Source organism: Chroicocephalus ridibundus, chromosome 23, assembly GCF_963924245.1.
Source record: "Chroicocephalus ridibundus chromosome 23, bChrRid1.1, whole genome shotgun sequence".
In the NCBI taxonomy this organism is placed as follows: Eukaryota; Metazoa; Chordata; class Aves; order Charadriiformes; family Laridae; genus Chroicocephalus; species Chroicocephalus ridibundus.
In genome coordinates, this window is record NC_086306.1 from 6607558 (window position 1) to 6635404 (window position 27847).

At 58.2% G+C, this 27847-nt stretch overlaps 1 protein-coding gene across 1 annotated transcript; it reads right to left on the minus strand.

Annotated features, from left to right (window-relative positions):
* Positions 1-2188: 2188 nt before the first annotated feature.
* On the minus strand, positions 2189-20332 carry SFRP1 (secreted frizzled related protein 1). Its single transcript, XM_063358551.1, has 3 exons — positions 19626-20332; positions 13472-13549; positions 2189-4275 (listed from the first exon to the last, which is right to left on the minus strand). The coding sequence occupies exons 1-3, from the start codon at positions 20158-20160 to the stop codon at positions 3953-3955; spliced, it is 936 nt and encodes a 311-aa protein (XP_063214621.1). The 5' UTR covers positions 20161-20332; the 3' UTR covers positions 2189-3952.
* Between the last annotated feature and the right edge of the window lie 7515 nt (positions 20333-27847).

The following is a 27847-nucleotide window of genomic DNA, read 5'->3' on the forward strand; positions in this document are numbered from 1 at the left end:
GCTCTGCCAAGCACGCACCAGCCCCTCCGCCCCTTTTCCTCCCGATCCCCTCCGGTGCATTCGTACAGACCGGGGGTGTCGGGGGACACAGGGCTGTTCCCCACCCACGCACACCCCTGCCCTCGCCGCCCTCCTGCCCCTGCCGCTGTTATCTCCTCCTGCACGTCGGTCCCGATTGGCAGCACCTCCCCAGAAGCCCGGGAGCCAAGCCCATTCCCCAGAAGTTAAGCAAAATTACAAGCGCCAAAGCATTTAGGAGCACAGCTGTCCCTTACTGCCCACGTTGTTTGGAGGCAGCCTTCAGGCGAGAGTGCGCGGCTCCCTCCTGATCCCGCACAACCTGCCCGGCGCAGCGCTCGCGTCCCCAAACCTCCTCGGAAGCCCGACGAGCGCAGGATGCTCCGCAGGACAGAGTCTGCCGCTCTTGGCTCCCGCAGCAAGGGTGGATCACTGGGGAGTCTGAGGCTTGTCCCGTGAAAAGCATCTTCCCCGTGTCAGAAGGTTACAGCCGTACGGACACACCAGCAGGACGCTGTCTGGGCTCAGGACCGCGGGAGGCTCAGGCAGCGTCTGCAGCCAGGGAGGGAACCCCAGGCGCTGCCCCTCACACCGGGGCTATGGACTCTCATGAACGCAATAACTGCCAGATTTTGTCCCAATATCTTACTATTGAAAAGTTATGGCAGTCTTCCTTCAATAAACTGAAACTTAAGCAGGAGCAGAGCGAAGCCCCCGTGCTTTTCACTGAAATGAAGTCGAAGAGAACAGGACAATGAGGAGACAGGATTGACAAAGTTCTCCTTGTGTCAGTCACGTTATACTGAAAAGGCAACTGAGCTGAAGGCAGGAGCAGAACAAGCCAAAAAGCTCACGTGGGGATTTCCCTGAACAGGACAGGGAAAAAGCTCCTATTTCCAGACATTTAGCATGCGCTTCCACACCAGATTTCTGGAGTAAGAGCTGTGTTAGCCTTCATACTGCTAATTGTTATATCTGTCAGCCTTTAAAAGGTGTAAGACTATTCATAGAAATAAAAAAACGATGCCAGCCACAGTAATGACCAGCCTCGTGCGTTCGTCGGCTGCCCGGAGAAGGCTGTTCTCTGCAGTGCTGATTTTCACTGGTCTTTGCATTTTCTCTTTCTCTGAACTTCCAAACAGAAACACAGTCCCCTCTCATCTGCCACACTTTTCTAAATTAACTATCTAAAATCACATTACAACAAACTGTAAAGATACCTTAACTGCTTACAACGTGATGTTACATCAAAGGCATTTCTTTTAGTGCTGTTATTTTTACCAAAAGCCTCCACGTACCAAGAAAGCACGAGGGAAGCGGGGTGACAGCTGGCCAACCTCCCCGCTGGATCCGCGCAGGATCCATCACAGAGCAGCTCGGCGGGAGGGGGGTAAAATTACTTTCCGGGTACATGGAAACGTCCAAAATACCGCGTCTGAAATACGATGTGCCATCTGCTCTGATCGGCTTTTCAAGGACAAACGTACAGGGTCAGAGGGGTGTTGGAAGAAACTGATAGAGCAAGTAGTAACATACAATTATATTATGCTCTAAGTAGGCAATTACAGTGGTAATTTGTTCTTCCCAGGGGTAGCTCCGAGGCGAGGGGTTCTTCAGCCCCGGGACGCCGTCCGAAGGACCGCACAGCCCTCGCAGGATGTCACAGGACTGAAATACTTGTGCAGAAAAAAAGCACCGTGGTTATGAACAAACTCACCTACCTGGCTTCATGCTCTGTATCTGAGCAGCGAAGGCTGCCAAGGGCTGCAAGTGGCTCTAAGCAAAGTTCGCGCTTTGATTTGATGCTTCCTGCTGAAATACGCGTTTTTAAAACAGTAAATCTACAGCCCGCTACCCAGCAGGTTTCCAGAGGTGGCCAAGAGGACACCCACCAGCAGCCTGGGCGACAGCGTGAAATCCCCAGCCCAATTCAATGTTTAAGCATCTCTCTCTCCCACAGAAGCAATTCCTCCCGTGCAGCCGCTGGGCTGGGGGGGTAAAGCCGGGGGGGGTAAAGCCGGGGGGTCCTGCCCCGGTCCCCGCAGGGCTCCGCCATCACCAGCCTCGCAGCCCCGCGCGTCCCGGCTCCGCGCCACGGCCCGGTCCTGTCAGGGCCGCATCTGTCAGCCTCCCCCAGCTTCGCCTCATCAATCTGCGATGTTAAAGCCTATGGTTTATTTATTTCTTTAATTCACTGATAAAGCACATTATCTACAATGATTAATTTTGCATCAAAGAAACAACACTACTACAAATGGTGGTCTAAGACATCCTAGCGGGACTTTCTACAGAGTTCACGTCCTAAAGCCATCCCTCTGCTAGCTGTGACACATCACTCCTCAGCGCACTTGGCTTCTTCACGGAATTCTTCTGCAATCGAGTCCGCGGCTCTGTCCCCACGTGGGGAATAAACAGCACTCCCGAGATAAAGAATAATTAATTTACCAGCTTTCAGTGGGGTTGGTTTAAACCTCAAAAATGAGGATTTGTTATTTCACTTAACTGCAATACAACAGGATTATCTCAGATCGCAAGATATTCATTCTCTCAGAGTAATCATGATTGATGAGAACACTGAATGGAAGCAGGATAGTATAATTAATGCGGAGCAATAAGGGTCTACGGAAAAGAGAACTTGTCCAATTAATGGAATAATGAATTTCAGCTTGGTCGATAAATGTAATCATTTGGATGCAATATTCTTTGTCTTTCATAAACTATTTGACCTCACACTAACATGACATTTTGATTAAGGAAAAGAAAAAAAAACAGAACGATACAAAGCCAAGCTGTCACACATCAAACAGAGAAAAACCTAGAAATTGATATGTCCCACAGCGACTGCAAAGAGGGAAAGACGGAGATGAGGCACTTCCCATGGCGCTCCATAGGGACCAGTTCTCGGCCCTCTGCAATCTGGTACTTTGCCAGCAGCCTGAAGAAACTATAAAAATATCACTGGCAAAGTCAGGGAGTGTCACAGGCTGGAGGAGCTGGCGGAGGGCTCTCCCCAGCGGGGAGTCCCGGGCTGCCGGGCCGGCCAGTGAACTCGACACGTTTCCGCGTGGCCAAAACTGAACCGGAGTCTGGGCAGAAGCACGGGAACGCTGCCGCGGGAGATGGTGGCTGGGGGAGGCTGGGGGCCACCCCATCCCACCGGGCAGCGCCGCGGGCACCGGGAGGCTGGAGCAGCAGCAGCACAGCCCCGGTGCGGGGGGCTCGGCCAGCTCGGCTCGCAGGGGCCAGGGCAGGCGTCCCGGTGACACATGACAAGGGATGCTGGTGGGGGAGGGCATCCAGGGCATCCCCGATCCAGCCAATCACGAGGACCCCAGGGTTAAGGCTTGAACTAAGCAGGTTTAGACTACAATGGGTTTTTTTTACAGTGAGGGCAATTAGCTATCAGGAGCTTTTATCAGAGGATGTAACGGGTTCTCCACTACTCGTTTATTAACTTTTATTCTGAGGATGGGATGTTTTTCTAACTGGCCGGCTCTGGTTCAAACAGGAATTAATTTAGGGTGATCCTGCAGCCATGAAGACGGGAGTAACATGGTCACAGGGGTCCTTTCTGCAATCGTGTAATCTCTTCACATAACTTCACACCCCTCCGCTTGCCCTCTTTACCTGATAGCTGCTATTTAAATGAATGTACATATCCGTACAGCAATAGGTCTTTGGATATTGCGGATGTAAATCGTGTGTGACCTCAGCGACCGTTTGGTGCATGCGTGTCACCCTTGCACGCCCGGGCGAGCAGGAAAATGCCGGCAGCGGGGAGGTGGGAGGGCTGGGGTCAGCGAGGGGAGCTCCAAGGAGCATGAGGAGGAGCAGGAGGGCTCGTCTCCGGCATCCCCACTGCCGAGGAGCGAGGCCGAGCTGCCGTGCCGGGCTGCGCCAGGTCCAGGCGGCGGCTCTCCCGCCGCCCACCGCATCACTTGAAAACGGACGGAAACGTCGGGCAGTCGGGAGACTTCATCTTCTTCATGAACTTCTTGAACTCTTTGTTCTTCTTGTCCCACTTGTAGATGGCCGTCAGCAGGTACTGGGTCTTCACCTGGCGGCCCATGATGAGGAAGTAGTGGCCGAGGTTGTCCAGCTGATGGCAGGGGCAGTCGGCCCCGTTCTTCAGGAACAGCACCAGCTTCTTCAGGTTCTTCTTCCGGATGGGCCCCAGCTTCAGCGCCTTCCTCTTCCGCGGGACGATCATCTTGTCCCCGTTCTCCTTCTTCACCTCCTTTATGGTCATCTTAAGAGCTGAAAGACAAGCCAGGGAGAGGGGAAAAACAAAGTGACTCTTGAGCAGCCTTCGCTGGCACAAAGCCTTTGCTGAGCAAGGCTAGGGGCGAGGGGGCACTGGTGTCGTCGCCCCGGGCCAGCTGCGGACGCTCAGCGCCTGGCCCTGCACCGCTCCCGGCTCCCTCTTGGTGCCATCGTCCCCGCCGGCGCCTGCTGACCGTGACACAAAACCCTCGTGCCTGCAGCGGAGCCATCCCCGCGCCCGGGACAGCATCAAGGTAAAACACCAACATCTCTGTTTCCCTTCCCCCGGCAAAGCACCCGGACACTTTTTATTTGAGAGGGAGCCCGGTCCCCCCGCAACGTGCTCTTCGCTAGCAAAACGTTAGCTGGGTAAACGAGGTGATTTCCCTGCTCTAAACGCATGGAAACACTCTTGAAAGGGCCATTTGAAAGGTCAACTTGGCTTCTCAAGCATTTGTTCGCAGCCACTCCTGGCCCCCAGCTGCCCGTGAAACAAGTTTCCCAGCACTGACCACGGAGCAGCGAAGCCCCTGGCAAACAGCCGCGTCGATGGGACCCGCACGGAGCTGCCACACGCCTGCACCTTCCCAGGAGGAGGGGAGTTAATCCGATACAACTTCCACAGAAAAATATTTTCCTCTTTGGGTTCAGCATTTTCCCCAGTTAATCGCAACCCAAATAAAAAAAAAATTAACGTTCCTTTGCGACGACCATGAAGAGGAATTTAGTATACATGGGAAAAACGATGAAAATGTGTTGTACATTAAAGTATCACTTCTGTGCCATTTGGCTCTGCCTCATTTTTGGGGAAAAGCACATATGGCCAAAAATTACTAACATATTTCCATCATTTGGGAGTTTACTTCAGAGCTGCAGATAAATAGTGCTCGGATAGGTGATTAATTGTCTGCTGTCCCTTCCCATTTGACTCTCAGGGCACGTGCAGCAGACGGCAGGCAGAAGCCTCGGGCTCTGGCAGGGAGACGGGTCCCCGCAGCATCGTTCCTTGAAGTCTTGCTCTGCTGGAACTTGTAGCAATGAGCACACGTTGCTTTCTGGACAGCAGCTCTGCTCGCCGTTCCAGACACGAATGGCAGCAGGACAGCCCGATGACAATCCGAGACGGCGGCAGAGTCTCTGTGTTACCCTCGTGCTCCCAACCACTGCCCTGGCAACAGGAGTAATGGTATTTTTCTGCCCGTGTGCCAAAAACGTCTGCTGTGTTTGCCAAGGGCTCTGTCGTGTTATACTGTTACTGTACAAGAAAGTAATCCAGGACTGGAAACCTAACTGAAATTTTCATTCCATCTGTTTTCCAAATTCAAGATGTTTAAGGAGCTGAAGAGACACAAGCTTTAAGGAGCTAAAGACGCTGAACCAGATCAATTTGCAACAAGTACGGAAAACGGAGCAAGTAGTTTTCAGGCAGCTCTAAGCTCCGTGACATTAACTGGGCAGCAGCAGCATCCCTCAATATGAACCTCAATTTCTTTATCCGACTTTGAACTCTCGCACTGAGCGCGGTGGTTGCCAGTGCAGGAGGAATGGTATACCACCAGTAATAAGAGACTTTTTCAAAATGGCCTGTTTGCAGATTGCTTTGCTGTGATGGCTGCAAGCTTAGCTCCTTGTTGCTAAAGGAAGAAAACAATCTGGCAGCTGGCAGAGGTGCTGTTCTGCTCCAAGCATCAGAGCCTACGGAAGACAGAGGGCTGGGTAACCCTGTGCTGTGGCAGCTCACGGCTGCTCCCTTCCCTGCACAGCAGCGGCTACCGTCTGCCAGCCAGCGACGCAGGCGCAGGGCGCACGGGGGCTGCCCGGGGGAACCACAAACCCAGGCACGAACTAAAAACACAGGCAAACCTCACTCGTGCAAAGCAGCGCACAGAGCCAAGATCAGATAAAGCCAAGGAGGACCGACGAGGTGGCTGACCAGGGGTGCAGATAATTGGCGTAGGACTCTGCTCTTCACAGCAGTGATGCCCTTCTTGTCATCAGCAGAGGGAGTTTGCAGCGCTGCCCGGGTGAAACGCAGCCTGGCTCAAGGACTACCGAGTGTCGGCTGCCTTGCTGTGGATGGAGCAGTCACACGAGCCAAGGAAGGAAAAAGAAAAAGGCATTAAAATCACTGCTCAGTTTTCACCCATCTGCGAGTGACATGGTCCCCAGTGTCCCGCGGCTTGGCCCATGTTCCTTTCCGGGCCCGCTTTCCGGGCGAGACTCCCGGGCAGAACGGCACGTTTCACAGCAGCGGGGCCAGACGCGCAGCTCTGGCATTTTCCACACACATCAGAAAAGCGGTGCCTGAGGGCAGGTCCGTTCCTGGCTGCGTACCCAGCTCCGAGCACACCACCAGGCAGCGGCTTGTGGCCTTCCTAAAACATACAGGATTTGGCAGGGGGGGCCATCGGGCAACTCGCTGTGGCTGCAGCTCCCCTGGCGTCCCCCCGGCCCCGGGAACCCCTCTGCCCCAGCCACAGGGAACAGCTCGAGCGGGATGGATTGAGCCTTGGCTCTGGGATCCAACGGGGCTGCCAAAGCAAACAGCCTCCTCCCTGGGAGCCCTGGCCTTTCCGCTCCCCCCGTGCCACACCAAATCCGTCTCAGCGCCGAGCAGGAGAAGAGACAAAATTGCCTCTGAGACCCCAGGACATGCTCGCTGGCGCAGGCTGTCTTGAGCCATCGCTGCCAGGAGGGAGATGACCCTGGGAAGAGACCTAGAGGGTTTTCACAGCAGCCTCCCCGTCCCCGGATGGCCCTGGCACTGCCACGGCATTGACACACACCACCCCGCGGCTTGGTGCCACCACAGGGGAGCACAGCAGCCGCAAGCCCATCTTCCCTTCGCTCTCAGGTGATACACGCAGGTTCCAGAACAACCTCTTGTCAAACCTGTGCTCCCTCACTAAATTGCCATCACATCTCCTCACCTAACGCACTCAACACCGTCCATTTCATCCAAGCTCCTGTTAATCAAAGCGTCACCCTGTTCACAAAGGTGCTGGCTGAGGCGCTCACGCAGAAAGACCCTCGCTCCCTTCGCTGTGAGCCTCGGGGACTGTGGAGAGACCACGAACTTCACTGTGAAGGGGAGCACCGACGGCACCAGGGCCGAGTCCCGGCCACACCATGAGAGAGGTGATGGCAGAGGAGCCCCGTTCTCTGCCGCCCCAGCAGCACTGGTGGCCAGCTGCAGCCAGGACCACACATAAAACCAGGAAAGCCCTTTCCAGCCAGGCATTGTCTCATCTCTGCTTGCGACATCGCCAGCACTGCCGAGACGCAGCGCGGCATCCGGCACAGCACAACGCCAGGACTGCAGCCCCCGGGTGCCGGGGCAGGAGGGGAGCAGCATCCCCAGGGACGCTGCACGCCCCCCTGGGACATCCATGCCCACAGGGATGGGGACAGGGACCGGCAAAGCAGGACCCTCTCCCCTCAGCAGCGCCCTGGGGCCATGCAGCTGATGGTGCTCAGGGCAGAGGGAGATTCCTGCATGGCACGGGGAGACGTTTTACTTTTGTGCCGTACGTGGTCCCAAAACACCCTCCCTGTGAGCGCTGCTGGTACATCTGCTCACAGGTGAGTCACGGCAGGAGACCTCGAGCACAAGCCAGCGTCCAGCCGCCCACTTCAAAGGCTCTTCCCAGAAAACATAGAAGTGAAAGCATTAGTCAAGCTGGGAGGGAAAAACCAAAACACAACAAAGGCAAATTTCAGGGTTTAATTTGGGACTCAACAGCTCTCAGCCATGTTGTGTTTACAACAGCAGAAATCCTCCCGGGTGCTAAACCCACACTTGCCCTTGCTCAGCCCCAGTGTCAAGAAGCTGGTGTCTGCCCAGGCACGAGCCGCTTGCCAGCGCTTTGTTGTGGCCACGAGAGCCAGCGCCAAAAGCCCAGCATGGGCACTGACCCTCCCGCCAGACCTCGCCCGCTGCCGCAGGGAGCTGCCAGCGCAGGCTCCGCCGTAGCTGCACTGCCTTTGACCAGCGCAGGGACTCTGCCAAGAGCCTGCCTGCACCAGCCGACAGCTCCGACCCGCTTCCCCCAGCGTCCTTGCTCCCAACGCAACACCGCAGCATCAACCCGCCCTTCCTTCTCCCAGGGCATCATCCAGCAGGACCACGCCACCAGGGACCATCGGAGTCGGGAAGGGAAGGCCAGCATGGGCAGCCTCATCCTCTCCAAGTTCCTCCTCCCCTCAGCCCTGAGCCACCTTGCGCTTCCCTCTGGATTGCTCCATCTCCGGGATGCCCAGGGCGGACGCAGAGAAGGGACCGCGGCGGCTCTGGATGCGCAGCTGCCCCATCGCCAGCCGCAGCGCCCATCAGCAGGGGGTCAGACCCCGGCCCGGGGTGAGGCACCCATTACACCAAGCCACAAATTTGGCCCCAGCTACAAACAGCTCGTATCAGATGGTAGCATAGCTCTGCTGTCTCTAATGCAGAGAGAGTAGGGAGCGCTGGAGATACAAAAATGTCTTTTTTTATTTCTGCTAATATGAAACATGGTATATGAAAGCGTTTGCTCCCTCGGAGTGAAGTTACTCTTGGCAGCAGCAGCTCCAAGAGCAGCAAAGGCCCCACGGAGCTGGTTGGGGTCCAGCCTGACAAAGCACAACTCGAAACAATTCTTATCCATGTCCCTGCAGATCCAGCTTTCCCGGCTCGGGGAAAGCGGAAACCCTGTCTCCTGACAGCAAAGCACCCTCCTTCCAACACCAGCACCAGACGGGCGCGCTCCCCGTGTCCCCGAGGACTGCGCGGTACCCGGGGCTGCGCAGGCTGGGACACGCGAGCCCCTGCGCCCCGCTCACCGTGCCACCACCGTGGCTGTGCCCCACAGGCACCTAAAACTCCTCTTTTTCAGCAGGCAGGAGCCGGGGACTGGGACGCCGTCTCTGCTGTTCTCCTGCCTGTACAGGCAGGGGCCCCACGCCAGCAGCTCAGGGGCGGGGAAGGGAACGTGAGAGAGGGGAAAGCTCTGCTGTTCCTTCGGCCTCATTGCTCCTTCCTTTAGAAATCACTCAGGAGGAGGAAACCTGCCAGAAGACACATTAGGGCTGTAACAGGAGAAGGCTGCAGGCAAGGAGCTGTCAGTCACGGGAAAAAATAAACAGCATGTATTGATTGTACTGCAGTCTCCAGTGCAGAGAGCCCGTTCAGCAGGATCCCCTCAGACCCCAGAGAAAGGGCAGAAACAATAAATAAAATCACCGAATGAAACAGAGAGAGGAATGAACTCTGGGGCCAGCCCAGCCCGCACGAGGAGGAAGGAACAAACCCCGGCTGCAGCCCCGGGGGGCTGGGGGAGGTGGCTGCGGGGGCACCCGAGGGCGATTTCACACGCCCTCATCATCCGCCCATGCATCCCCCCGCACACCGGAGCGCACCAAAACCCAAACTGCAGTCAGCCCACACATACCTGGCCCGACCGCCAGCTGCTCCGTGCCCCGGGCGAGGGTCCCCGCACCACTCGTTGGCACCCCCTGCTCCCACAGCCCCGCTCCCAGCCACGGGCGACAGTTCTGCCGCCTGCTCCCAGCGTCGGCACCCAGGCGTGGAGCAGCACCGGCACACAGCCCAGCAGAGAGCACAGCTGCCTCGAACCAGCACCCAGGAGCCCACATCCAATGTTGCTCCAACGAATGCAAGCCCATGGTCCTGCTGGCTCATGAGGCTGGTGTCTCCTGGCACCCCTCCGAGCCCCTGCGTCTTGTCCAAGGCCCTCTCCTGGCCCAGGGAAGAAAGGTCCCTTTTCTTTACAGTCTTGCTGTGTTCACAGCTGGATGTGTCTCTCTTCCTTCGCTGTCCTCCAGACCGACATCGCTCCTAGGGCTGTTACACAGCCACCTCCTTCCCTGTCACGGCCACCCACCAGTGATGGGCACAGTGCTCCTCGCGCCTTGTCTGTAACCAGCCATTGGGGTGCAAGTGAAACCCGCAGTAACGTTACTGAATCAGTGCAGGACCCACCAACAGCTGCCCCGTGCAGCACACGTTAGTTTAAACATTTATTGTAGGTGTCTGGCTTTGACGAGGGTCTGTGACCTGTCAGCTGCCAGCGTTTACCTTGGTGGATGTGCATGAGAAATCCCAGTCTGAAGGGCTGGGAGTTTATTTTAGTGCCAGATAAACAGCTCTCCTTGAGAAATCACCCCATGACAGTAACCCCCCAAGACTAAAAAAAGATCCAAGGACCACGCACTGTGCTTTAAGAAAACTTCCTGCAGTCGACGCCTCCTCCACTGGCTCCTCTCCGCAGCCGGGACATCCCCAGGAGCTCTGCACTGCTCTCCCCCGCGGGGCACGGGTAAGACCTGCATCGCACCTCTTCCCTTGCTCCGGCTCCCCAGATGACTACAGACTGGGCACATCCAGGTGCACCCAGGAACCCCCCCTGGATGGGGAGGAGAAAGCGACAGAAGGAAGAAAACACCAAATGCAGCCGCACGAAAGCGACAGCACTGAAAACCCCTGCCGGTGAGCTTCCCACCGCCGCCGAGCCTGGTGACAGGGAGGAACGGGGGAACAAGGGTACCTCCAAGACACAACCAGCTTCAGTGATGGTTCACGTGCAGCAGACACCGCCTGGGTCCTGCTCAGCTGCCTTTGGACTTCTCTACAGTAGGTCATTTTCAGATGAAAAACCTCTTTCTGACACAAAAATAGAAAGCAGGAGTGGGAAGGAGGAGGAACGGGAGCAACCTCAGCATAAGCAAGAGCTTAAAAAACATTTAAAAAATAAAGTCACGTGTTGGAGTTATGCTGATCCACAGAACAAAGAATGATCCCAAATCCCTTGCAATGATAAGAAAAACCATCAGCCTCTGCTTTGGCAGAGAAAGCAACTTTATACAAAGCTGGAGAAACGTGGTGATCCAGGCGAGTCAGATGGGTGCAGCGACACAGCTGTGACACCTGACACTACGACTGAAGCATCCCAAAGGCTCACAACAGCCGGTTCAAATCTAACCGCGTCTGTCTGCACAAGCTGCGGTCACCTGGATGCGACACCACCGAGCTCCCCGCCGCAGCAGAGAGCGGAGCTCCTCGCGGTGAGCTGAGCTGCCGAGCTGGTACCCATTTCTGTCCCAGCACGGCCGGCCTGGGAACAGGGACCCATCCCTACCACCCCAAACCACAGCAGGAGGAAAGCTTCTGTGAAAACCTTCACAGCCATTTTGGATTGAGTGGGGGTAGGCACAGGGGCTGAGGTCTCCTCTACTTGCTGCTCCCCTGCTCTCGCAGCGTACGGCAACACCATCTGCCCACTCGCCGCGGCCCTGCCCGGGAAACTGCCTGCCAAGAAATATTTCCATCCTCTGGATCCTGTCACCACAAAATTTCCCAATAACCAACTTACTCTGTGGGCAAGTCGATGTCTCAAGCCACTCCACCGAGGCCGTGAATACTTCTGGCTTGGCCTCTGCTCCCCGTTGTGTAACTGTCTCAGAGCACGAGGAGGATATTTAGCGGCAGAGACTGATGACAAGCATGTGGTTAAACTCGTATTTCCCTTTCCAGCGCTAGCCCACCAGCGGGACACCACCTCAGCTTGCTCCTCGCGGGCCTCCGGGGAGGTGACAGGTATCGCAGTGACCCACTGGCAACAGAGCCGACGCTGCCACCCAGCCAGTGCCCCTCCGGGACAGAGGTCCCCAAGCCCAGAGCCACCGGACCGGGGCGATGCCTCTGCGTCACCGCAGACACAGAGCTCGGAGTTCTCCGTCTCACCGACCTCCGAGCACTCAGCCCAACAGCCGGGCGAACAGCACGTCCCGCTCCCCAGACGGGCTCCGCACAGAATCGGTGCCTCCGTTACCTCACCCGGCTGGAAGCACACACATTCCTGGGAAACTATTACATGGGTGTTCCTGTTGCTGCTTTTCCCTGTTAGAAAGTCTCCGCTGAACTTAGGACTTTTGGCATACCAAATCTGCAGGAGAGTTGGGAATTCATTTCCAACAGAAAGGGTAATACGCCGGCATGCAGAGCAGGTTTGGGTTTGCATAGCGCGCTCTGGCACAGGGCACATTCAAGTGCTAATCCCTGAGGAATGCACACCTTGTTCAATATGCCTTTAATAACCTTCCGGGAAAGTTACATACACCAGCAAGGATGTCAAAACCAGTTAATTCTGGGTTTGATCTGAGAAAGCTAATATTTTTCCCTGCGATACTCTTTTTCTAAATGAAGTTCTGTTTACCTACGATTGTCTGACTCACTCACTCAGTCATAATATATTTAGGACACAGCTTTCAAGTAGCTCTGCATTATTTAAGCTCACTGCTTGGCCCTAGCTAGACAAGGACTGGCTCTGGGATTTTACAACTGGACTTGACAAGAGCAGCATAACTTTGCGAAGAAGAAACCCAGCGGTACAAGCAGTCTGGGGGAAGGAAGAAACTGGTTTGCTCCTTCACGATTGCAACCAGAAGAAGGGTCCATCCTATGCATGATTCCTGCAACTGCGAACAGCAATTGCAGCTGGAGAGAGAAGCGAGAGTACGTGAGAGGAACAGCCCCGCAGACCCCAAGGTCAGTGCAGAAGGAGAGGAGGAGGCGCTCCAGGCAGCGGAGCAGAGGTTCCCCACGCTGGAGCCGTCTGCTCCTGGAGGGCTGCACCCCGTGAAAGGCACCCACGCAACACAAGAGCGTGGGAACACAAGGTTTAAGTTACAACCCCCCCTGAGATCCCCAAGCACAGGCACTGCCACTTCTGCCCCATCCCCAGACTCCAGACCAACACCATCTGGTTCTCGGCGGGCAGCTGGGGCTGGCGGCAGCAGCAGCATGGCCTCTTCGGCGGGTGATCCCGCGCCTGGGGGCCCTGTCCCGCGGCGTTTCGCCAGGCGGGGCAGGAGAGACGCTCAGCGCCGCTGACGCACCGCAGCCGGGGCGATGGAGGACCACAGGCTTGGCCGCCGGGACCCCACTGCCCTGGTCCCAGGTCACGCTCGGCTGCAGGAGCCGGACACGTCCCGTCCTGCCACTCAGTGCGTGCCGACACTGACATCTAGAGGACTGGCCTCAGGGAAGGCCCGCGGGCGATGCAGCCATGGCCACACCGCTGGCCACATGGCTCTCAGGGCGGGCAGGGAAACGCAGTGGTCCGGGACCCGGCCCAGACAGGAGCCACGGCTCCCCCCAGGAAAGCCACCCCGTGGCCCCGGCACTCCTCCTTACCAAACTCGCTGGCGCACAGGTGCTCCACGATGGCCTCCGACTTCATCTCGTTGTCGCAAGGGGGACACACGGTCGTTCCTGCCAAGAGGAGAGAAGAGGAGGTGAGGAGCCAGCTCAAGACGCGCTGCAGAACAGGCCGCCCTCGAGGGGGGAAATGCCCAGGCCCCCTGCCATGGCGTCCCAGCGCCGCGGGACAACACGCTGCCGGGGGTCAGGAGCCATCCACCAGCTCACAGGCCAGCGCTGGCCACAGGCGGCCTCCTGCCAGCCCCGCTCCGGCGCTGCCAGCGGCCCCGAGGCCGGCACGGGCAGGGGCAGGCAGCTGCCAAGAGCGGGAGGACGGGGCTGGCAAGGAGAGGGGTTTCCAGCGCCAGGCGCTCAGCTGAGGGGAGCTGCTTGCCGCAGGACATGGCCCGCAGCCCGCTGATGGTCCCTCCCCGCAGCATGACAAGGCGGGCACACAGTGCCCAAGCCCCGGCATGGCAGGAGGATGGTGCCCAGGGGCTGCCCCCGGCCAGGAGCCACCCTGGAGCCAGGCAGGGGGTCAGGACGGGCACAGACAGCTCAGCACAGGTTGCCCTTGGTGCCGGGGACCACCTCGCGGGCTGCCCAGCATCGCGTGGCGAGCCCCTCGCTGGCCCCCTCCCACCCTGCCCAGAGCAGCACTGCTTGGTGACGGACCCGCACACCTCCCACATGCACTGTCCCCTCCAGAGGCCCCTCCAGCACGACCCCAACAGCAGACATCGTCTCTTTTTTGTTTTCAGCCCGGCTACACCCTGTGGGGCAGCTTGTGGCTCCAGCGGAGGAGAGACAGCTCTGCTCGCCAGCCGACATCCTCCTCTCAGGAAACGCCAGCCCAGAACATTTCATCAGGATCCATCCTGGGAGGAAAGCTCACTTCACCCAGAGAATAAAAATGTGTTTCCAGGTTCCCGTCTCCAGCCGGAGCAGAGACCACCCAGCAGCACAGACGCAGATTTGTGCTACTGGCAGATGAATTTATTGAGCTGGGAGATGCTGCTTCTGTTCCCAGTCCAGCAGGACAGAGGGCTCTTTCCCACACAAGGGAGTTATTCTCGGGGACGGCGCTGCAGCGAAACATCTGCCGGTCCCTGCGTGCAGACGGAGCTCCCGGCCCTTCCAGCCCTCCGCCAGGCCAGCAAAACCCACAGCGTTGCTGCACAGAAAAAACAGAAAGGTGTCCCAGAAACAGGGGTGCAGAGCCAGGACGGCTGGCGAGGGAGGCACGGCCGTGACCTGCGCCAACCACAGAGTCGAGTCTCCTCAGTCACAGATGCCCCACAGGGTTTCAGGCGAGACATTTGTTTCCTGTGGCTTGTTCTTCCCCTCTTGTCCCCCCAAATCTGTTCTGTGCCACATGCTAATTCCTGGGGTCACACACCGTGTCTTTATTAATCACACGTGCAGAGCAACTGGCCTCCCATCGCACCAATGTGCAAGCGTCAAGGCAACCTTCGCAGCACCCGGCAGACGACTCCACAGCCCCACTCCCGGTACCTCGGCACCCGTGAGAGCCGCCCATCACCTGCGTGACTTCCTCTTCCAAAACCCTAACATGAAATTGCCACTTTCACCCTCTTCACTTAGAGTGATGCTGACAGGAGCCAGCCATTGGGGATGTGATGACATCCCCAGCACTTTATTTTTAAAATCAGCAGTCAGAATATTTCCATCCAGGCTGCGCATTTAACGAGCTCATGATGAGGGAGAGGGGATGCTCGCAGGAGGGTGACAGCCCCAGCGGTCTGTCCCTGCTGCAGTGCCAAGAGTTAGTTACTGTGCTGGGGACCACCCTGAGGAACAAGACGGGGTACCTGCCATCCGTCAGCTCATCTCCGCACATCCCAGTGGGCAAAGCCTTCCATATGCCTCGGCAGCCAAAGAGCACACTAGGAGACCGGCCGAGCCTACACTCGGGCCAGGAAAACAACGTGGAAGCCACCACTGCGTCCACCCCAGGAGCTTTCCAGGCAACCAAAGAAAAAAAAAAAAAACAAACAAAAAAATGGAAAATAAGACTCCTTGCTCCCTGGTGAAAACACAGGCTTTGTTTTAGCTGTGCTACAGCAGCCCCTGGGAAGGCTCTGGCACACCCAGGGTGGCAGGGACCCCCGCCAGCTGCCATCCCCTCCCCTCACACCACCGCCGCAGCACACGTCTGCCTGCCACGCTGCAGGTGCGTCCTGCCAACGCTCCTCCCACCACGGAGAAGAAGTTTCCTCGCGGCTCCGCGATGCCCCGGGCAGGGTGAGCGCTGACAGCCGCCCAGCGCCGCACCAGCAGCGGCATCGCCCACACACCCCACCCCTGCCAGGCTGCCACATCCCTACACCAGGGTAAAGCCCCCGGCATGCCACCCCATGCTGGGAGGACCCCCATGGCCTGGCGAGTGGCAGTGGGCACCGGGGCAGCTCCACCTGTGGGGAGCATCCTCCATCCCTGCCTCCTGCACCCTGTCGCAGCACAGATGTGCCTGCAGGGCTGCTGGGGGACACTGTCCCGTGCCAAGAGGAAAGGAGATGCTCCTTTCCTCTGGGACGCCCCATCATGCCAAGGTCAGGAACATGAACATCAGGGCCCTGAGCAGCTCCCACACAGCTCTGCACCCCAGGAAAACTGCTGTTCCATGGAACCACAGCTATTCTGGAACTGCCTGCCCTTCTAGCACTCCCGGGGCATCATGGCCAACATCTGCCGGTCCACAGCACTGCCCAGCACCTCACCTTCCCCTTCCCGTGCCATCCGGGCAGAAGGAGCCAAGAAGAAGCCCAGCCATGATTGGGGTCCTCCCGCCTCAGGTGGTCCCTGCTGCAGCAGCCAGGGGTGGCCGTGCCAGCATGTGCCCAACCGCACTGTGCCTGCAGCGCCCGGCACAGCTCGTGGCACCGGGGTCGGTCTCCTGCCGTTGACAGCTCCACTCCAAGCACAACCTTCGCCTGCTTCCAGCTCGCTTTGTCCCTCCTGACCATTTTCTACCGCCTGGCTTTAGAGCCAGCTTACTCCAGGGGCAGGAGAAGGAATGTGTAATGCTATATTAATCTGCAACTCCCCTGATGCATCCTGTGGGCCTGCAGGCTTTACCGCCTCATGCTTAAGGAGAAAGGAATTCAGCAGGTCAGCTCTTTGAGAGGCAGAAACAAATTCCAATTTCGAGGTGTTAATGGGGAAAAATACTGAAAAGGCTCGTTCTTATTAGTGCCCAGAGAAAAGGGGGGACACTGCTGGGTCCTGACCCTCTTTGAATCAACAGGAAACACACCCCAGTGCCCAAGACCGAAGGGGCTCCGGGACACAAACGGACTGCGGGTCTCCATCAGCAGAGCCCCGGGCAGAGCGGAGGAATGGCAACGGGACGAGGGCCAAAGGGCAGCGGCACAGGCGGGATCAGCCAGGGGCACCCCGCATCTGCACCGGAACCAAGCGCTGGGCACCGTGCCGGGTCCGGCCCTGCAGCCGCCACGCACGGATCCCCCATGGAGCGCAGGAGCACCAGCGTGAGGGACACGGCTGCGTCAGTTCACATTACAGCAGTGGCCACAATTAACTTTAAATTTGCACTGTCCACTCTAAGCTCTTCGGGGCAGGAGCATCCCAGCACACGGCACGTGCAGCACATGGAGCTTCTCCCTCCGAAGGTTACTCGTGGAGAACACACGCCAGATCGCTCTGCCGCAGACCAGCGCTAACGCCGTGAAAGCGGCAACACCCAAGGGCGCAGGGCCAGCCAGCAGAGCACCGGGGGGCTGCCCTCCTCATCTGGAAGAAGCGTTTTCTAGCAAGATCGCTCGTCCCCTGGCGGAGGAGTGCCCCAGACAGCGCGATGGGCACAGGGAGCTCGGCCTGACACCTCCAGAGCTGCTGGGGCTCAGCTACGGCACACGCAAGGGATTCCTCCTGAAATACTCTCAAGCAGCCAAGGGATGTGAAGAACCTTATACTTTTCCACTTTTTTCACTTTTCCACTGAATGCTGAAGAGAGTTCACATTTGCACAACAATTTTAAAAACTTACTTTCTGTAAACATCCTTGCAAACAAATTGCTCATTGAAAAGGGCTTGGGACATAAGTTTTGCGAAGCTGTTTAGCAGACAGTGGTTTATCCGAGTGGCTGCAATACTTGCCAAACTCACCCAGCTGTGATTTACAGTTCACTCGAAGAACAAGTTCATACACCCTAAAGCTTGTGCAGAATGAGGCCTCTCTGCACCCAAACAGCACCAGCAATAGATCCACAAAGGACTCAAACCAGAGATGATGTAATTCCTTGTAATAAAGTCACTTTAGCGATGCCTGTGAAGGACAGCACGGTGCCCAAATACTGTGCTGATGGGCGCATTAGCAGCACCAAAAGGAAGCAGCAATGTCCCACCCCAATGCTGCTGTCAAGACAGGTCTGAAAGGTGATCAGAAAGTTAGTTGTTAAACCACACAAGGGAAAACTTAGCAGACGTTGCTCATCTAGAATACTGTTCCCAGGACTTGAGTCATTAATGTCCCTAAAATGAACGACAGCTCAAACTCTGCCTTGGACCTTGGAAGGGGCAGCTCTACAGCAATGGCTCAGACCCAGCTGCCCCAGGAGCACGCTTGGCTGCAAGTCCCTGGGGAATAAAAGCGACCTTTGTACCTGCAACACAGGACGCGGCTGCGGTCTTGACCAAGGGTCTAGGTTCACACAGGACAGATGATTTTTGAGCCTTCCTGGAAAACAAAGAGCTTCCTCCAGCAATCACGTCAGTAAGTGCAAGCCGCGGCGAGGAAGGCAGCATGGCTGTGCTGTCGTCAGCGGGAGCAGCCAAACCTCACCCCCCGGCTGGGCACACGCTTCACACCCCACCTGCCTCTGGATGCCACTGCCAAGGTGCAGCAGAGCTCCCCGTACAGCTCCGGCAGGTGTCGAGTCTGAGTGTCCCCCCCGTCTGCAGCCACTACCGGGTCCCCCCACGCCATCGCTCCCCGTGCGCCCCGCACTGGCTCCTGGGGACACCCCAGGGTGTCACCCCTCTGCCGCAGGACGCTCTCCCTTCCTGCCCTGTAACTGAAGGACTCCCTGAAGTGCGAGTCCTGCTGGGATGAGCGGGATAACACTGCGCAGTCCCCGCAGGCTGTGAGAGGGCTCCCCACCGAGCAGGACGTAAAGCCTTTGTCTGCAAAGGTACCTGCAGGCGAGCGGCCGCAGCGAAGGGCGACCGTCGCTCCCGGTGAGCCCCGGACGCAGCACAGAAGCCACAGCAGTCGCTCGGCCCCACACGTGCCTCCCCGTCCCTGGGCTGCTCCCGAGCGCCTGCACTGTCCCCCTGCGACATCCCTTTCAATGAAGCGCCGGACAGGAAAGCACTGCACTTTTATACCCTCTGCCTTCCCCCTCTGCAAATATCCCTCCTGCCAGCCTTCCAAAGCGCTCCGATGCGGAATGCCGAAGCGACACCACGGTATTTATTTATTTTAAAAGTTTTCAACAACAAGCCGGACTCATTGCAACTCGCACAAACAAGCCAGTCTGACACCAAACAGAGCTGCTGAACATAATGAAAACAAATGAGAATCACATCTATGTTCCCTAGTTGTTCCTTCTAAGTCTCGTGCCCCCTTGCCAGCACCCGAGAGGGCAGGGATGGATCTCCACTGCACATGCAGCCACCACCTGCCCAGCGTCTCACCGAGGATGGCTCGGGAAGAGAGGTACCCCGCCAGGATTACTACCACCATTTACTCTGGTCAGGCAGCACTTTCTGCCATGGGGACCATGTGTCCTATTGCCACCAAGAACATCCCCGCGGGAGTCGGGCTTGGCAGAGAAACTGCTGCCAGGGCGGTGCAGCACGTGCGGGATGAAGGGTCAGAACCCTGGTCCATCAGGGGCCGGAGCCCAGCAGGGTCAGAGCAGCAATGCACCCACCGTGCCCCCGGCGATGGGGCTGGCAGGGCGTCCTGCCTTCCTCGGGACAGGAGCGCTCAGAGAGCACTCGGAGGCTGGAGGAGTTTTGCCGCCGAGAAGCAGAGCTCAGGTGAGCCGCCTCGTGACGCAAGACCCCCTTTAGCCCCACACAGTCCCTCCTGAGCTAACGCCTGCCCCATCAGCTCAGAGGAAAGTGCCAGGAGCAGGGCTGGAGCGCTGGTCACGCCTTACCTTTGGGCCTGGAGACCTCGGTGGCGTTGGGAGCCGTCATGGCAATGCAGACGTCGTCCTGGGGAAACTGGTCACACTTGAGCATCTCAGGCCAGAAGAAGCCAAAGAACTGCATGACGGGCTCACAGGAGTCACGCACAGCCTCACAGAGCCAGCGGCACGGGTAGACCGGCCGGTCCAGGCAGACGGGGGCAAAGAGGGAGCAGAGGAAGACCTGGGTGCCCATGTGGCAGTTCTTGTTGAGCAGCGGCACCCAGCTGCTGGCCTGGTGCTTCACCTCCGCCATGGTCTCGTGGTCCAGCAGGTTGGGCAGCACCATCTTGTCGTAGCCCACACTGTGGCAGAGCCGCAGGTCGGCGGGGATGGCCACGCACTGGTGGGGCTTGGCGTAGAAGCGCCCGCCGGGGTAGGGGCCCAGGTCGGACTGGTAGCTCACGTAGTCGTACTCGCTGGCCCCGCCGCAGGCCAGCAGCCCGACGGCCAGCGACACCAGCGCCCGCAGGCTGGCCCCGCGGGGCCCCCGCACGCCGCCCATCGCCGCGCCCGCCGACGGCGGCCCCGACGGCGCTCCCCGCCGCTCGCCCGCTGCCGGCGGCCGCCCCCGGGGACCCTCCCCGCGGCCGCACCGACGGCCCCCTCCGCTGCGCCTTGCCCGCGGCCCCCCAGCACTGCCCGGGGCGCCGACCCCCCGCCCGGTGCGCGGTGCCCGCCGCCGGCAGCCGCCCCGGTCGGACGCCGCTCGCCCCGCCGCTCGCCCCGCCGCCGCCCCGGCCCCGGCCCCGCTCTGGCCCCGCCGCGCCGCGCCGCGGGTTTGTGCGCCCCCGGCAGCCAATCAGGGCGGCGCCGCCCGCCGCGCGCTCGCCCGCCGCTGTCAATCAGCCGCCCCGGCAGCCAATCGCGCTCCGCCCCGGCGCGGCCCGGCCCCGCCCCGCCCCGCCCCGCCCGGCCCCGACGGCGCCGCGACTCGGCCCCGCTCCGCCGGGACCCTGCGGCCGGGGGCGGCCCGGGCGGGGACCCGCCTCCCGCGGCGGCTCCGCGGGCTGCGGGACGGCGTCCGGCGCGGCCCCGACGGCGCTGCGCAGCCCGGTTCGCCCCGGCGCCGGAGCGGGCTCGTCCCCTCGCCACCTGCAGCGGGAGCGGGGCGGCGGAGCCCTGCCCCGACGGGGGCCCGGGAGTTGCCGTGGGCGGCCGCGGGGGCTCGGGGGCACCGGGAGACCCCCGGGCCGCTTCCCCCGTGGGCGGCCCGAGCCGTCCGGGCCGTGGCAGGAATCGCCCCGGGCAGACCTGGGGGGCCCAGGCGCTCCTGAGCCGCCATTCCCAGGGTGCAGATGTTTCTGAGAACCTGGACTGGACCGTGCAGACCTCATTTCCCTGTGGACAAATTCCAACGAAAACTATGGTATTTGCGAAAAAAAAAAAAAAAACAACCCAAAAAAAAACAGGAGCGAGAAAGAGTCGGTCTGTTTCTTAAAGAGGTATCGCGCCTGGGAAGCCTGGCTCCAGCCCTGCAGAAGCAGAAGCAGAAGCCGTGCAACAGCAGCACCCGCTGGTCCCCCAGCAGGGCCAGTCCCTCGCCTCCCCTCCCAAGAGAAGGGCACGGGTAAAGCAGACCCGCAGCGCTGCCGGCCGTGGGCCCGGTGCTCCGAGGAGGGACTGCTCCCAGCAGCGACGCCGAGCAGGAGCTAGGCCACCGCAAGCCCAACAGCTTCCAGCCACAGCCGCGCGTCCTGCTCAGAGACAAGCTTGGCAAGGCTCTGCTGGGGAGAGAGGACGGGAGCACACGCCTCCCCCGTCCCCAAAGCAGGGACAGGCTGCTGCGCTCCCGAAGGCCTGCAAAGACTCGCTGCCCTCCAAGGCCAGGAGCTGGACACGTTGAGGCCTGTGGCTGGGCAGGCGCGCTGTCCGATGGCCGCTCCGCGGCACAGCAGGGTGCCCCTCGGCACGGTCCCCACGTGCACAAGGTCTGGCCATGGAGCAGCTCTGTCCCCCAAGTGCCCGCGCGTCCGTGTCCAAGGGAGCTCTCCTGAGCTCCCTCCTCCGGACTCACACAGAGCTCCCCTTACTGCTGCTGCCTTTGGCTTAAGCAGCTTGTGCTATTTAATACAGGAACTACACCTCATTGAGAGGTGAATGGAAGAGGCTCTGCAGCCTGTAAGCGTGAAAGAGCCACTTTCACCTGAGAGCCAGCCGAAGAGAGAAGCCAGTTAGCACTGCTAATGAAGTGGAGAATTCAGCAGTAAACAAGAGAAATCTTCACCGTAAGGTGCCAGCAGCTGAGTGAAAGAGGCAATTGGATGGAGCAGGCCCTCTCCTGCTGCTTGGGCTCAGGAAATGGTAGCAAAGCACTGATCGCTGTTTGCACTGAGAAACAGCTGCAAAATGGACTTCTCATCCCTTGGGAAAATCTGGCAACCTAGGATTTGCTTTTATCAAAATTAGTTTAGAAACAGAGAAACATCTTGTTTTGAGAATGTAGAAAATACCGCAGTGTCCCACTGTCCTGCTGTAACGTGAGGTACAGAACAGGGCACTGATCCACTCGAGGGCCGTTGGGATGAATTTCTCTCACGAATCTTTATTTGCACCCAAGTGTTACATCCTCAGGTATGAGCCTCTGGTTGGAACGTGACCCCTGCACATCTGGGGTACTCAGAACCAAATTGTGCAAGTAACTCTTCATTTTTGATTGCAAGATCATAGGAAAGTCTCACAACTTCATTTTCAGAGTGGCAATGGGCGTGTTTTACTTGGCACTGCTGTAATCTTTCTGTTCCAGGATAGAAGAATTGGACAGAAGATGCCCTTCCCACAGCTGGGCAGGGAAGACAGGGACGTAGGAAACTCTTGTTGGAAAGTTGGGGAGGTCCCGAAAGGCAGCCACAGTAACACTGCGATAAAACGACCGTCGGGATCCTGGTTATCCCCAGCTCAGCAAATACCACATGGAGCAGGGTAAGCACCATCAAGGTCTCTCCAGAGACGTGTGCCACCACGTACCCGGAGCATCCCACACTGGTTACGGGGCTGGCTGCAGCCCTGTCGCACCGTACAGAGTCGCTCAGCTCGAAGGGCTGCCCACCACATCAGCACCCTTCATCCACGCGGGAAAGCTGCAAGATGGTGTGCCCTGGCTGCTAAATCCATCCACGCTCAAAGCATGGACCGTTCTCGAGTTCAGCCCAGGGAAGGTCTTTGCTGGCTCTCTTCTCTTCTGTATCTGATACCGACATTCACAGCAGCAGCACCTGTACGGGAACCCAAGAGCGAATTGCAAACTGAAACAGAATTGCCTAGGAAACCACCTTTTCTTTAAAAAGAAGGAAAAAAAAAAAAAAAGAAAAGAAGCCAAAAAGCCAACAGCTCTGGTCTAGACCACTAAATTGCTTAATACACAGTACAAGTCCTCTTAAATAGCAGCTGCCCAAGAAAGGCTGCTCTTCCAACAAACCCCTTCCAAACTGGGCATTAACTTTTCTGAGTGAAGCCTGTGCAGCCATTTCCGTTCATAGTTGTGTAGCCCACTGCTTCTTAAATCTCTGCATAGTCTCTAATGTCATCGTTTAACTTTGCTTTATAGCCATTTATTGCTGCGTCTCCCACAGGGGCTAACATATTCTTACTGAATAACAAGATGCTTTGTGAGACGCACAATTTCAGCTATCCCCCATCCTCTCCTATGCTTTGAAAAGCCAAGCCCAATTAACCGTGCTTATTTCTGGCCCCATTGTCCATCCCCGCAGCCTGCGGCACCGTGCGCTCTGGCCCCACCGCAGCCTCCCCTGCCCATCGTGGCTGCCCTCCGCCACATCCCCCCGCAGCGGGCACTGGGCCTCGAAGGGATGGCGGGAGAGTGACGTGCCTCCGCGCCCTCGACACCCCACCTCGCAGCGATGCCCTCCCGCCCCTCCCGGCCCCCCCAGCCGTGTTGCCCACCGGGCAGCACCACGGGGCACGCTCTGCCCTGCCCCGGCGCCTGGCGCTGGAATGTGGGTTTCCCTCCACGCCGCCGGGGGAAACCGGCAGGCGTGGGATAATAGAATATATTAGCCCTGAGCCCATTCAGCCCCAGGCTCTTTACGAACAATGGCTGCTAACTGAGCTGATTTTTGCCAAATGACTGGCTTTCGTGCATGAGCAGCAAAGTAGAGCCCCCAAATACTCCCATGCAACAATCCGGCAAGCGCTATTGCCCAGGACCCATTGTTTTACTGCTGCATTTGAGGGCATGGAGGAGTCATGGCCTTGCCTGCCCTGGCATTTCTTCCCCGGTTTCCCACCGCTGCCGAGCCCCGTCTCAGCCCCAGCAGAGGTGGCGGTGGTGGGGGAGCTGCGACCAGCCGGCCACAGGCACCCGCGGTCCCTGCCCCAAGCGGGGCCACACGGAAACCACCAACTCGTCCCCAGGCTTGCACTGCCCTGGGCACCCGAGCCCCTGCCAAGGAGGGGACGGAAAGGGCTGGTGGGATCAGCCCACCCCCCATGTCCCCGCACGGAGACCCCACCGTGTCACCTCCTGCAGCAGCACAGCTCCTGGACACCCCCAGGGAATATTTGCTTTAGATTAGACACCCCCCGGGCAGCTGGGAGCCGATAGCCCCTGCGGGGTCAGCCTGCCGAGGAGGATGTTGGTTTTGCTGTGTTTGTTTTCTGGTTTTCTCAGCAGAGAGCTCCAAGGTTCCAATAACACTGGTGCAGCCAGGAATGCTCCCTCGCCCCGCGGGGAGGTTTTGCAGCGGTGGGGACCATCTCCGTGGCCCCAGCCCGGTGTCCGTCACCCCCGCGCTGCAGGGGATGCTGACACCGAGAGCCAGCCCGCAGCCCGGCCTGGATCAAGGCACGAAACAATTCCTGCCGATGTCTCCCGTTAGTGTGAAATTAGCACCATTAAATGCTATAACTAAACACAATCAACAAAGGGTTTACTAGCTGAGATAACATATAAAGAACTACAACAGCTAATGCCTTCAGCGCTGCTGAAACTCTGACCGTCTGCCCCTAGTCCCAGGAGGGAACTGATGGCAAATATTTACAGGGGCTTATAAATATTTATCCTGTAATAACTTGCTGCATTACAGCACATTCTTCTCTATGAGGCTCAGCTTTGCCCTGGACCAGGTGCAGGCTGCTGAGAGGGTCTGTAGCATATATAAAGTTTGTCTGAATAACATACAGCGAGCACTGGCGTTCAATAAAATAGCCAGCAGCTGAGCTGCTTGCGTGAAAGTCATTCCCTACCCAACAAAGAGAAGCGTGGCTGGGGAGCGCAGGTGTGCAGGCACCTCGGCGTGGGCGCAGACCCCTCCTGTGTTGCCAGAGTAACCCAGGGAAGGGCTGCAGCTCACCGGGGAGCTATAAATCACACCACTGGGCCAATGCAATGGGGGCCTCAGCCCAGGAGCAGCCCCGCAGTGACTGGGCACACAGGGACCCTTGGCTGCTTTGGAGGGGACCCCGACGGAGGGGAGCTGGAGACCTGCCCACCATGGGGAAACATCTCCTCACACTTCTCACTCTGCGGCAATCCTCTGTCTGAGGAACCAACATACCGCACCCTGAAATCACCAGAGATGGCCGAGGTCATCAGTTGGGCAGCAGCTCCCAGCGGTGCCGCGTGCGGAGGGGTCGTCTCCAGCGCCGAGACCCCCAGCGTCAGCAGCAATCACAGAGGGACCAGCCCATCACTGCTCTCCCTTTGGTCCTGCAGACATGGCAGGCCAAACCCCAGGGGGACTACAGGCTCCTTAACAGGCGCCCACATCGGTCACCGGGCGAGTACGTGAATTATCCAGGGGGTCCGAGAGCTCAGCAGGTCTCTCGGCCTTGAAGGAAAGCCATTGGATGGTGTTTCTGGGAGTTCTTCTTTGGACCCTCCATGACAAAATCCAGAAAATAAATGGGTTTGTAGTTTTTCCCTGACTTTCCCCAAATGAAAGCTTCTTCCCAGCGTGGATGGCCCTGGCGCAGGTGTCCAGAGCACAAGGCTGGAGCTGTCGGGGCGGCAGCACCCCAGGAGCTCGGGCTGCCCCCGCCAGGCGCTGCCTCAGTGGCACTGCACGCCGGCACCGTGCGGCGTCCCTTCCCCAGCCCGCAGGGAGTGTTCCTCACCCTGCCGCCAGCGTTCCCTTCCTCTGCCGCCCGGTGCAAACCCGACCTGCTCAGCAGTGGAGAGCCTGGAACCAGAACTCAGCTGTGCGGTTGCTTCGTTCGTTTGTTTGGAGACCAGATATTTGTCTTCCCTCTAATAATTTTTTGAGCCATCCATCCACTTATTTATTTATCTTTCTCACGCTTAATGGTTTGCAACAGCATAAGCAGCCTGTGGCTTGGAAACCACGCGACCATCTCCGAGCAGCACCAGAGATGGAGTCCTGAACAACTTCCTAACGTGAATAAACAGCACGGAAAGGCTCCATTGTGTATACTCTAGGTTGCTATTTTCTTAACCGTGTCTCATTAAGATGGATGGAGTTTCTGCTTATTAGTAATTTGGCAAGTTCCTCTTTGTGTACACTCCGCACTTCTCACTAATGACGCTTTGCTTCAGTGATTAACAAAAGAGACTTACAACACAGTGAGTGAAAACACAGCCACGCACTTGGGGCACTGGGACGGAAACCCAGTGTTCTGGAGGTGCCGTTTGTGGAAGACAAGAAACTGCAGGGGAACCCAGAAAAGGAAAAGCTGCTGGTCATAAAACCTTTCCTGACATTCAAATAATTTTGACCTGAGGACATTGGTTCTTTGATTTACACGCACAATTTCAGAGCTGACAGAGCCTATAACAAAGTGATTCAGAGCCCTTATGCCGCTGTTCCTAAAACACGTCCGATGGAGATGAAGCTGGCACCGCTACTGCCTGGATTTACAGCTGGCCATTAAAGTATGTTTACAAGCCTTTAGTACAGTGTACACATCTGGTAAATCATTGATTGAAGAAATAGCTTCTGGTGTCATGCTCCCTCTGTCAACTTTTTCCACTACTATGTTACTCAGCACAGAATCATCTGCTCCAGACCCCATTTTCAGCGGCTCCAGCCCGAGGCAGGCAGCTCCACACGTGCCCCAGCAAACTGCCGGGCACGTACCCAGATCTGCAGGTGTAGCCCGGGCTGTCACTGTGATCTGGATGCTGTTGGACACCACACACAGGTCCCTGGCACACCCGGCTGATCCATTCCTTACCTACGAGCAGGTGTCACTGCACAGGACGGTCCCAGACTTCCCCCCACTACACAATGGGGAAGAAACAGGAGAGGAGGCTGTTCCTTCCTGGGGATGTGTGTGAGAGCGGAGAAGGCAATCGGGATGCCTTCACCAGCCCATCGGCTGCCTCCCGGCAAGCTCGACAGTTGGCAGGCGCTGGCCACGGGACGTGCCCCGCTCCTGGGCACCGGCCATCGCTACAGCCGGCTTCAGGCTTGAGGGCAGAGCTCGGTGGGGCGAGGGGGACGGAAAAGCACCAAGAGAACATCCCTGCCGCTGGAGACACTGCAGACCCCGGAGCCCCACCAGCAGGCAAGATAAGGGTGCTAGATGACGCCAGACCCAAGAGGACAGCTCTTTCCCTCCTGCAGCCTGGCATGAGCCAAGGGACACAGACAGACGTCCCGTCAGAGCCAGCAGCACGGGCACCGTCCCTCTGCACCGGCTGGGAGCTGCCAGACCTCCCTGGTGCCAAGGGCTCACCCCAAGGGCTGGCACGGCCCCGGGTTTGCTGCGCCAGCACAGGCACGGTGGGAGGAGAGCAGGATGGAGATGGAGAGCAGGAGGGAGATGGGGAGCAGGAGGGAGAAGGGGAGCAGGAGGGAGATGGAGAGCAGGAGGGAGATGGGGAGCAGGAGGAAGATGGAGAGCAGGAGGGAGGTGGAGAGCAGGAGGGAGGTGGAGAGCAGGAGGGAGGTGGAGAGCAGGAGGGAGATGGAGAGCAGGAGGGAGGTGGAGAGCAGGAGGAAGATGGGGAGCAGGAGGGAGATGGAGAGCAGCACCAGGAGCGCGGTGGGAGGCAGCATCCCTCTCCCCCAGCGCTGGGGTGGCACCGCACATCCCCACACACCAGACCCACACCGGAGTCTTCCTTGCAACCAGAGAAAATTGCTGTGTTTGGTGTTTTACCAAGCATGCTGGTGCCTGGGGCTGTGGAGCAGGAGGAGATGCAAGCCCCCACCATGGCTCATTGTGCTCCTGAGAGAGCATCTGGCCAGCTGTGCAGTGATCTGTGGCCA

Coding starts and splice junctions, on each gene's coding strand:
- SFRP1 (XM_063358551.1), bottom strand. CDS start 20,160: ATGGGCGGCGTGCGGGGGCCCCGCGGGGCCAGCCTGCGGGCGCTGGTG. Junction 13,550..19,625: donor CGAGGTCTCCAGGCCCAAAG/GTAAGGCGTGAC, acceptor TCCTCTTGGCAG/GAACGACCGTGTGTCCCCCT. Junction 4,276..13,471: donor CCTGTGCGCCAGCGAGTTTG/GTAAGGAGGAGT, acceptor CTTGTCTTTCAG/CTCTTAAGATGACCATAAAG.